The sequence below is a fragment of the Pararge aegeria genome, chromosome 14, assembly GCF_905163445.1.
Source record: "Pararge aegeria chromosome 14, ilParAegt1.1, whole genome shotgun sequence".
NCBI lineage: Eukaryota > Metazoa > Arthropoda > Insecta > Lepidoptera > Nymphalidae > Pararge > Pararge aegeria.
The window spans coordinates 6,646,628-6,658,987 of NC_053193.1; the positions used below are offsets into that span (position 1 = coordinate 6,646,628).

At 33.6% G+C, this 12,360-nt stretch overlaps 2 protein-coding genes across 2 annotated transcripts; one reads left to right on the forward strand and one right to left on the reverse strand.

The window, feature by feature from the left end:
- The first annotated feature begins 495 nt into the window (after positions 1-495).
- On the forward strand, positions 496-3,719 carry LOC120629373 (rRNA methyltransferase 2, mitochondrial). Its single transcript, XM_039898303.1, has 3 exons — positions 496-807; positions 898-1,099; positions 1,644-3,719. Exons 1-3 carry the CDS (start codon positions 653-655, stop codon positions 2,034-2,036), a joined length of 750 nt encoding a protein of 249 aa, XP_039754237.1. The 5' UTR covers positions 496-652; the 3' UTR covers positions 2,037-3,719.
- Positions 3,720-6,413: 2,694 nt separating this feature from the next.
- Positions 6,414-9,479, reverse strand: LOC120629465. The gene is made up of 4 exons (XM_039898405.1): positions 9,335-9,479; positions 9,049-9,259; positions 7,809-8,024; positions 6,414-7,066 (listed from the first exon to the last, which is right to left on the reverse strand). The coding sequence occupies exons 1-4, from the start codon at positions 9,449-9,451 to the stop codon at positions 6,846-6,848; spliced, it is 765 nt and encodes a 254-aa protein (XP_039754339.1). The 5' UTR covers positions 9,452-9,479; the 3' UTR covers positions 6,414-6,845.
- Positions 9,480-12,360: the final 2,881 nt, after the last annotated feature.

Below are 12,360 nucleotides of genomic sequence, written 5' to 3' on the forward strand. Positions count from 1 at the left end.
TTTTATTTTTGACATACCTATTGTTTTGTGATAAGCCCTAGAAAACGATCGATAACCATACAGCCTATTCAGTCTTAATGGTAATTGATATGTAATGAAAAGTTAAATACGCATTGGTAAATGGTGGCTCCTCTGGTGCTGAAAATGTTCATGAGTGGTGCAGTGGTGAACATTACCCTGACCCGCTTGCTCGTTTGCCCACCATTGAGAATACAAACACTACGTTACGAGGATAGAATCCAAATTAGTAGTTTTGTATTTAGTTTATCAAATTATAGATACGATTATTTAGATTATATAGATGTGGGTACAAAATAACAGGCACCATGATAAAGTCCTTTAAATAATAACAATGATGCACTCTGTATGTTACTCATGCAATTACAAAAATATTTACTTTCTGTGTTATTTTATTCTGACTTCGACATTGACACTTGAGTGACATTTGTGATTTGACATTAACCTAATATTTTTGTGATATTTATTCCAATACCATTATCATTCAATTATAAATTTAACATTATTGTGTTAAAGTTTACTATTTAAAATCTCAGTGTTACGTCGCAATTAGTCAACCTATTAATAATTAATAATATTACGTTACGTACGACAATAACTAGTGTGAACAAAGGCTTACACATTATCTTGTATCATGCTCCCGCCGCGTACGGCTGTGTTTAAAGGCTTGAATTTCGCTAGAATGTGTTTTCTTGTCAACTGTTTGAAGAGATTTAAGAGTTCACAACAATGGCTGAGTCGTCAGAAAGCAGACCCTTATGTGGAGAAGGCTAAGATTTATAACTACAGGTAACTTTGAACATTTTGATTGATTTTTGTTATGAACTTTGTTTTTATCGAACAATTAAACATTAATAAATATACAATCTTTTTTTTAAGATGTCGTAGTGCTTTTAAACTGTTGGAAATGGACGATAAAGCTAAAATACTACACCCTGGTCAAACAGTTATTGATTTGGGGGCTTCTCCTGGATCTTGGACTCAAGTGGCGGTTCAGAAGACAAACTCAGATGGTGCAGATGCTACTGAACCTGTAGGAACAGTTTTGTCAATTGATAAACTACAAATTTTTCCTATAGAGGTAAGAAAAACCTATTTTTACTATCCTATAAAGTAGTTAATATTGGGGATTGAAGTGTGGTATGGCTGTCACACCCCCCCAGATAACTAAGTTATAAAATAAGCATAATATAGTCCATTTTCCTATTACAATAATTATCATTAACTTTTGTTTAAAGTATGTTTTAAAATAATAAAAATATTCCTACAATCTATTTAAAGATTTTCATAAATTTTTACAACACAATTGTTTTATTTTTGAAGTTACTACAGTCACAAGCCTCGTGCCGGCCAACTAACATATTATGTGTTGTATATAAACATTATGTTAACACTTTTATGAACATTATAAAAGGGTTAATAAAAAAAAGGGAGGTTAACACCATGTTTAACCTGTCAGTTTACCATAACAGAATTGGCACCTATTACACCATCAGTCACATGTAAACACTGTAGGTTTATCCTTTATATAAGCATAATCTATATAACCATGGAGTTATTTGTATAATATGATTTCTGTTTTGTCCTAACTAATTCTTGCTTAATCTGGTATATTTTTTTCCCAGGGAGCAACAATAATGAGCAACATGGACTTTTCAACTATAGATGCACATGATAAAGTAGTGGAAGCACTAAATGGACGACAGGTAGATTTAGTTCTCTCTGACATGGCGCCCAATGCGACAGGTGTTAGGGAATTGGACAAGGACAGAATAATAGGTCTCTGTTATATGGCAATTAGGTTTGCAGCTCTAGTCACTAGAATAGATGGTAATTTACTGTTCAAAGTATGGGATGGAAAAGAGGTGCCCATTTTAGAAATGGATTTAGAGAGATTTTATAAAAACATCAAGATTATGAAGCCAAAGGCCAGTAGATCAGACTCATCAGAGAAGTTTATACTTGCTAGAGGTTTTAGAGGTATCCAGAGACCACTTCAAAATGGTAGATGGGGATAAGAACACAACTGACCTTCAAGTAAATAGTAATTTTCTAGGCAGATGTATTCTGTTCAGTAATAAATAACATGCTGTTGAGCCAGTATTCTTTTGTATTCAATTGAAGTATATTGGAGGGAAGCCAAAAGGAAAACTCATTTTTTTTATCTATCGATGAGTATATTTGGCCCATACAACAGAGGTGTCGCCAAATAGTGATTATTAATTCGAGCGTAAATATGAGAAATGACTATATAAAGACAATGTTATGAATTTTTAATTGGAAATTAATAGTTTATTTATTTAGTTAATCTAGTTAAATTCCTATTAAAATATTGTATTATGTATGTATACACTATCATTAAATGCAATTGTGCTTTCGGTTTAACACAGATCCTTTATTACATTGCAAGGTATTTCCAATTTTTTCTATGAAACGTGTTGTGAAATAAAATAAGGACTTCATTTTTGTCTCCTTCTGTTCGGTAGAGTTCCACACAAAATGAGATTTAATATTCTTATCAGTGGGCCTTTAAATTAATCCGAATCGATAAATTTTCCGCTTGTTATTTGTTCAAGAGTTCCTTACTTAGAACAAACATATTAGTTTTTTCTAAGTAACAACGTTACAATAATATCAAGTTATTATTCTTTGGTACAAATAAGAAATAAATGTCTCATTTCGTAAACAAAATTAATGACAACTATTCATAGTTCTTAGGGAACTAGCAAAACAGGCAAGTTTATAAATGTAAAATACTTTTCTGTAGTGCATATCTATTCAATTTCACGACTTGAGTAGCCATCTCGATAGTTATGGTTCTATAGTTCTCCTAATTTCTGATTTGATCACGTTTAGTGTCTAAACTATCTTATCCAGCTCATAGGTATACGTATCATGGGTGATATGGAGGAGTGTTCCCAGGCCATACATACCGTAAGTTGTTAGACCTATTTGCCCGTCAACGTGCGTTGAATCGCATACGTTGGGTACATGGGCCCAGATGGTCATAATGGCATATATTCTTTATCAACTTAATACAAGTTGAGTGTTGTGTATACAAGTTGATATTTATACCTACTGTATAGAAAAAATATTATCATATTTCAGACAATTACATGAGATACTTGCAGTCAAGTATTATTATGTAGGTGCCTAGTCGTATAGCTACTTGTCTTCCAGTTGCTCGTAATCTTTTAGATAAATAAAGAGAAGTACAAATTATATGTTAAATAGAACATAAATAATTGTTAGTAAACCTAACCTAGTAAGAATAACATAGAAGTAGTTTTATTGGTAAGTTTAAATAAACATACAAGTGCATTTCATACAAAGTGTAAATTTGTATGAAATGCACTTGTATGCTACTGTATGGCTACTGTCATATCTACGGCGTGCGCGTCCTTTTGTCGACCAATCACAACTCTTTTCTGAAACTGGCGCGTTTTATTATTGGTCGTAAATTTTTCCGTGTTCGTGGAAGCTGGTTACTTTATACGTTAATATTACTCAAGTGATGTGATAGTAGGAACTTTTGTTGTTCAGGATCTATATAAAATTGGCATACATTTTGTAATGTTTTCACTACTATGGATTCAATAAATTTTACTATTATTATCTATGATTATTATAAATCGAATAACCTGTAAAGTCTCAATAGCAAATTACGAAGTAAGTAGACAAATAAAAAGACATGCATAAAATGAATTGTTTAATTTTTCATTAATTATTCAGCATTTGAGGCAAAATAGAACAGTCCAATCATTTGTATATTAAAATACTTACTCACAAAAATATAGAAATAAAAATTGACCATTTATTAAACAGTAATGTAACATGCGTTAAAGCTATCAGTTTAAATATTAGACAGGCAATGAACTACAGATCGGCAAAGTCTTCTATATTGATTGAGCTTCCGATTGTGGTGCGAAATTGACACCTTCAAGGCAATAGGAATCCTTTTTCTATCAAATAGTTTTTCATTCTCGATTCAAAATAGTGACTCTAGTCTCTATTGTTTACTATTTGTGGTGTACAAATAAAGTGTATAAATAAAAAAAAAAAAATTGTTTGAATTGTTAGGAATTGTAACTTTTGATCAAAATTTAATTTGATTTAGCTGATGTTTAATTATGAATGAATGAATATACTTTTATTGCACACCACAAAAGTAAAAAAAAGAAAAGTATAACGAAACAACGTATACAATTTGGCGGCATTATCGCTTCATAGCGATTTCTTCCAGGCAACCAATGGCGAAGAAAATAAATACAGAAAATAGGTTGGTGGTGCACATATACTTTATTTGTCTTTAGTTAAAACAATATATGTAACTAGAGACAAATAAATAAGTAACTACCAATACAAATATAATATATAAAAAATATATAACTTAACAATAATATAATAAATTAAATATGTAACAAAATAAATATCCTCAAACATAAATAATAAAAATGAAAAAGGAGCAGTGAACTATCACGGGTCACCAGATGATTGCGACAAAAAAAATATCTTTCACAAGTTTTTTTAAAGATTTGGATTATGTTTAGGTTTAAGATAGAAAAAAGTTGGTAACGTATATCACGTATCACCACGTGAGTCCACCATGTGAGTATTAAATTTTATTAGCTATTTGTATGCCAAAAATGATTACGGGTGGAGCTAGAAATTGTATGCCTGTCCAAATAGTTTGTGTTAAGAGGTTTTACCGCACGCTACACAACTGTATAGACAATATTTCAGCTTAAATGGTTTGAATCGTTAAAATATCACAAGAGTTATTGTATTCAGCTGTATCTAAGCATGAATTACTTATGCGCTAATTTGTGTTATAGAGTTATGGACGTATTAATTTTATCAGATGACACATATCTGTCAGTGGCGTAACAGAATCCTGAAAACCTTACAAGTTTAATTCTTATCTACTGTTATAAATGCGTTAGTTTGGATGGATGTTTGTTACTCAATCATGCGAGGACGGCGTAAGTGATGTGAATGAAAATTAGCACAGAGACAGATTTAGGTTTAGAATATCTCATATGATAGGTACTTTTGATCCCGGTAAAATTAACTAGAGTGTTGAATGAACTAAATTGACTAGATAATCTTATGACTAACTTCTAAAAAAAAAAAAAAACTCAACAAAAAAATAATTATAAAAATGTCTTCTAAAACCATTTAAATAATTATTATACATACGTACGTAATTAGGTTCTAGTAAGTTATAAATGAAGACGCTTTTAAATATAAAACAACTTCATATCTTGTTACGCCACTACAGATGGTAAAAAAAGAGATGAAATGATATTTGCTTAATATAAACTTTCGCATAAAAAATACCGCTCCAAACGCCAGCGTGGGATAACTTAATAATACAAGATGGTGTATTTATTTAAAATATGTGATGAAACTACATCTTATGCGCCTTTCAGTATTGTGCAATTTACACAACCAAAACTAAATTATATTTAACAGAATGTCCTACTTTAGCAGCTATATTTTTTTTAGTAGCTGTACATAGCTAACTCAAAAGAATTGACAGTTACCGGTCGTTGTTAGTACTGGGCACTAGAATATGTTTTAAAAAAATATAGACTGTCAAGTTAGCGGTCAAGTCTAAGATAAGAAGTGAAAGTATATATTATAATGTTTTTTTTGTCTCAGAGTGCATACGGTAACTCGCATGCTTCCTGAGTATTTTTAAAAGTTACTCACTTTAAGTTTTGGCAGTCATTTATCAAAATGCATGTCTGATATATACTTGGACATGATCGTAATTTCACTTTTTATTCAGATATTTGCCTCCTCTCGTGGTAGGTACAGCCTTTAAAATTATCCTTTAATGCTTTGTCATCCGAGGATATTCCTAACTTATGTAGGCCTATCGAATACGTTGTTGGCGTTAAATGTAGCATAGTTAATAAATATTCCGCAAGAGTCAGCCATGTACAGTTTAAATTGACTTTGAAAGCTAATCGCACATAACGCATTGGGCACAAAAGCCGCTCAAGCCGAACGCAATGCATTTTGTGGGTTCCTTTGTACAGCGAAGGACCCTCTCTGTTGTACAATAACATCCAGTAAAAATAAAAGCTACTCCGTCGCGTTTGTCCTGATTATTTAAATCAATAATGATAATGCGAACAACGCGATGGTGATGGCGTGAATGCATCAGACGAGTTAAAGCAAAACGAAGGCGGATGTAGACGACCAAAATACAAAATACTTACTACGTATACGATACGTGATACATCGAGTAGGTAAGATAATCTAAGTAGATAGATACGTACGTATCTATCTAGTATGCTACAGTAAGTATTTTAGAATAAGTACAGGTAGGTAGTAAGTTCACTCATGACTCAATGCCTCGGCATGTATAGTAGTAGTCAGTATTTTCGATAGAAGGTACTAAGGTTTTTCTCGATGAGGTTACACAGTACACTAGTTTAGAACCATACTGCCGAACATTACAATAAACTAGATTTTTTTCAATATGAGAGGGTATATTAAGGGTATATTGATTTGTTGATTTCTGGATGAAATACTTTAGCACCATTAATGTTCGGGAGGTAACCGGCCACCTGGCCTTATTTTCTTTCAATCAATGCAAATAGTATTATGTGCGTAGTAACCAGGGTAGGTAGGTGTATTTGTAGAGTTCGGGTCACAACCGGGTCATATTTCAGCGTTATAAAATAAAAAGTTTCTTTAGCTGGGAAGTGAAAGGTTGTGACATCAAATAGATAAACACAACAAGAGATTTATGGAACCCGAAAAATACGTTACGTTCGTCCGGCCTAGCTATAATGTGTGATCTCTATCAACATTTATACGAATTGTGTCCGCGTGCCGTGGGACAGTTTATTTAGTTGCGCGGCAGACAGTAAGCTGGAATGTGCAGCGTGATCCAGTAGCAGCAGGCGTTCACCCCGCTCATCGTTCGCAAGCGATGTGCGCGCGCACCGGCCCCCGCCGGTCTCGAGCGCGAAACTACTTACAGCGCATATAGCGTAGATGAATGTCAGCACGAAAAGCGCGCATCCGAAATCTGTAAAAAGAAATCTCGTCTTGATCCTCAGTCTAACGTACTGTAATGGCACATCTTATAGGTTCGAATGATTCAGAGCTTTTCTTGGTTTTTAATAAATAAATATATTACGACAACACATCAACACACATCACGATCTAGCTCCAAAGTAGGTAAGCTTAACAGTGTCAGTACCCTCTGCGGCATTCGGCCGTCAACAGTTAAAATCCTAATAAACCCGCGTAAACACAAAAACGCAACCTGATCCTTCTGTGTAAGTTGGTCTTACCAAATCAGACCAGAGGAAATCCATGAATTAAAAAAAATCTCTTAACTTTTTTACATTGCTCGTATAGTCAGGGGGATTTGACATTACATACGCCATCTTCCTTTTTATGCCTAGCCAAAAATCCTATGCACGCCAGTCGCCACTGAATGGGTTCCTTTTAGCAACCTAGCTGCTAGGGCAGACAAATTCAGCATGGTTAAAATAGGCAGTAGACAAAAAGTCTATCCTCCGATTGTATCTACTGACAAGAAATAAAATTAATTTGTGCATCAGCCATAGGGTACACGGTAGCACGGCAATAGGGTAAAGGAGAAGTTTAATGCCCATTCTCGGTGAGTTGATACTATAATTTTGAGAGAAAAAAATCATTTTGTCCTTTCCTCGTGGAAAAAATGTCTCCTACTAGCCGTGCTGTGGAATAGGTTTAAAAGCGGATGTCAAATAAAGCAGTTTGGACAAAAGTAAGGTACTTACGGTATAAATTATGCCCGCCGAAGAGATTAACGACGCACGGATACCCATCGCCTATAACCATGGCCACTATAAGAAGAACCACAGCAACACAAGCGGCCATAATCCACGGCAGTACGTACTCCCTCTTATACTTTACAGCTCCGTGAAGCAGAGAAATACAGCACATGAGGTATATTGACGTCAGAATCGTGCTTGTGTAAAGGAAAATAACGGTTACTGAAATTAAAAATTGTAGTTTGGTCAGTACACAGTTTACCCCCTAGGGGGTTGTATATATAATACTGACCCACTGTTTACCCCCTAGGGGGTTGTATATATAATACTGACCCACTGTTTACCCCCTAGGGGGTAATCTGTGGGTCAGTATTATATATACAACGTGTAAGATAATTACGAAATACTGTTGAAGGGTGCATAAGTTCATTTCATAAGAAATCACGCTGTAAAAATATTACATCAAAAGAGGCATTTTTATTTTTCCATACAAACTTATTCATAACATTCTATTTGTTTATGAAAACACTATTGAAGATAAAAGACCGACACGCGCATAGTAGCTACGCTACGCGACGCGTACCTAATAAAGTGACAGGGGTCACTTGCTTTTACTTTTGCATGTGATGTTAAGGCTGTATCTGAGTTCTGTCAGTCAAAGTTATGGCAATGGTTTCCCCTGTAGTAGGCCGGTACTTGGATAATAATGATGATGATGATGATGAGGTAAATATAAATAAGTTCAGAATCATCAGCAGTATTTTTTCCCACGGGTGGGAGAAGGTTTCCTCTCTCATATGAGAGAGGGATATGAATAGTTTGTAAGAGCGCTCCACTATTGCGAGTTAGCGGCAGGTACCTAAAATTTATTCACGATTCTGAATGTACCTGGTACTGTTCTTTACAAATATTTATTTTCCCGTCATGGCACTACTTTTAGATCTATCATCTAACCATGAATCTAATTCTCATTATCAGCTTGGTTCTAATGTTAAAATATTTATCTAAATTTTATGTTTTGTGTAGGTAGGTACATAAGACTTTATGTAACGTCTTAAGTTTATAATAACCAAAAAAAAGGCTTCTCACCTACGACAATGGTGTTTTATAGCAAAATAAACTTTCACCAAACGTAATGAGCAATTGTAATAGGTAAATCTTTGGTCTTTAAAGCATACATAATAATACATACTAGTTACTATAGATACAAACAAATTTTTACTATTTTAATTGATAGATAACCTACCTGAAGCCAAATGCTGTGCTTTAGCAAATCTGAGTTGATTATTAGTGCTTACTACACCTCCTTCATGAAATGTTACATGATTCCCATAATTTATTTCATAAAACCCTCTTCTTTCTGCGTCGTCCTCCATATCATTGTGGAGCATGGACAGCATTTCACCAACATGAGATATACCAACTAGCAATATTATCAGTACGAAAGATGATAGCGCCTGTAAGAAATAAATAGCAATTTAGCGTACAATGAATTGACTGTTCGGAAATATACAAAAATTAGGCTTACTTACGATTTGATGGACGGCTATAAGAATTGTGCCTTGGCGTAAATTAAAAACGTACAAAAAATTATTCAGGCGTATCATCATTTTGTGAGATAGTTTACATTTCTTGCTTTTAGTAAACATTTGGTTTATTTATAGCACTAAGGCATTGCTTGAGTAACAAACTTTGTTTAGATAGACGCAGAGCATGGATAATGCGCATGTCTCTATCGATTTTTTTGCTTATGCGTTACGCGCATGAATTTTCGTATGTCCTAAAGTTGTCATCTATGTATTGCAAGTCTGAGATCATTAACAAATATAGATCTAAATACGCGAATGTAATGATACCTACGCTTTAAGAAAATAAGGATGCTGCAATTTTTCACTCATAATTATTAATCTTATAGGTATCGATACAGTCAATTAATTTAGACTAGCCTTAATGGTTGATTGATTCAAATAAATCAGAAGTTGTTAGATTCATCCTTATTATATTGTACCTACTTAGCAGTAAATCTGTGTTGGCAATTTCACAAAACAATACGTACACGCGCCGTAGCAACCAAAAACTGTTTCTTTATCTCAATAGCCTAGGAACTTGCCTACGTTTTCACATTAATAAGGTATGATAAAAAAAAATATTAGGTATGTACCTAACAACTTATACCGCATCAATTACAAAATAAAAACCAATCGTCATCAACAGCCTATTCCTAACAGTCCTTTGGTACTAACGGGAGGGTTTGCCCAGAATCAAAAGGCTGGGCAGATGGGTTGGTAATTGCAATAGCTGGTATTAATAGAATAAAGAACGCTGCAGTTCGTTCTCAGTTATATTTCCGTAGTCGCCTCACGGCACCCGTCAGGGGTAAGACCCTAAAAGTAAGGCTGGCTAAACCCTTCCTCTTATGATTAATTAAATTAAGGGTACCTAGGTTAATGTGTCGCATTCTGGGACACCCTTTTTTAATTTACGACTGGCAAGAGAAACAATTGGGTCCGTTAATTGCGGAAGGTAAACTATTTCACAACGATTAAAGACCCTAAGTAGGTATAGCCATTACGCGGGTAAGTACTTTCGATTTCAAACTTCGACGATAAATCTAAAGAATTTCAAATAATCACGAAGAAGGTGAAGACATAAATAACTTATATTTTATTTATTTATTTTCATCTAGCGTAGACTTTAATATTTGGATGCATCTACCTACATACATTATAAACTGTATCTTATATACCTACTAATACATATTTTATTTATAACTAGCTGTCCCTGCGAACTTCGTATCGCGGATCATATTTTGTTAATGAATGTTATATTTTAATACTTATTATCCTATTCCGGTCAAAGAGAAATCCAAAAAATCAAATATAAAAATTGTCCAGCCGTTCTTGAGTTAAAAATGGTGTAACTGACACAACTTTCTATATATATAGTTATTTCCTGCATCGTTCTGCTTTTACCGATGTTCCGGGGGGCGAGTTCGAATCCTAGCACACACCTCTAACTTATGTGCATTTTAAGCAATAAAAATATCACTTGCTTCAACGGTGATAGAAAACATCGTGAAGAAACGTGCATACCTGAGAGTTCTCCATAATGTTCTCAAAGGTGTGATAAGTCCACAAATCCGCACTGGGCCAGCATGTTGGACTACGGCCTTAACCCCAACCCATGATGGGAGGAAATCCCTGTAGTGGGCCTGTAATGGGTTGATATGATGAAACGCGGCATAGGTTGGCCCCAAACGAGGTAGACAGACTACATCAAGAGTCGCTGGAAACAATCGGCCCAGGACAGTGGATTTTGGAACTCACTACAAAATACCCCAATGTCGACGTCAATCGATTGAAGATGATGATGATCGATATGTCTTATGAGTAGTGTAACCATATATGTCATTATGGAATGACATATCCAAAATATGTCATTATGGAAATGATTCCATAATGACATATTTTGGATGTTTCTGAAGTTCAACAAAGTAAATAAAAAACAGTATTAATATTAAATTAGTTTTATTTCACAACTTATAATAGTAGTGACAATAATGACTGTAATTACCGAACTTTCAGCTGGTATTAGTATATTTGGATTATATAATAACGTACTAAATATCGATCACAAATAAATGATTTTTACATACATGAAGAAATATTTACAAAAGTTAGCTTCGGTTCATTTTGTAATTTATCAACGACAAAAATAATAACTAATATTAGGTACATGGTTTTTTTCTATTTACATTTTTTATAGTCGGGACCTAATACGCTTAGATACATATTATAGAATGGGGTACCTTCGCCAATACTATAATATATATTTTTACGGTGTTGCATAATACATACATTTTATTCTATGGAAAAAGTAAGTATTTATTATAACTTGACGATATTTTAAGTTATTCTACTTGACTACCTAGTCATTTATTATGAAAAATATTTTATTTAAATTGTTAAGAAATATGCGAATTAGTCTAGTTTGAGTGTTATACAGTTTGTATAATGTATTTGTAATACTTAATATTTCATTTTAATCTACATATTCACCAATGTATTTGATATTTGATAAAAAAAATATGCTATGGTAAATTATCGTCTGTTCTGATAAATGAACCGTGCTATTTGCGCCGTCAAAGAAGATATAGTCTACTATCTTACAAAACAAACGATTTAAACCAGTGTCATATAAAAATCGTGGTCAGTGATGATTTCAAAAACAACCAATAAGCGTGCAACAAAATGTTTTACAAAATTTAAATTTAATCTATGCATTCATATTATATTCATATAAATGGATTAGCATGTTGATATATAACAAACAGACAAAAATTCATGAAAGTTGAATATATACGACAGTGTAGTAGAACTCCTTTCATAATGAATTTTGTGAAGATATTTGGGAACAAGCATGTAGCGAAATAATGATTTACAAAATTTATAAATTGCATGCATGATATTATTATGATTATAGATACAGGCACTTACAGACGTACATTAAACCATACGGCATTATTATTATTACGGTGCGGAGCTGTGACGAAGTTGAT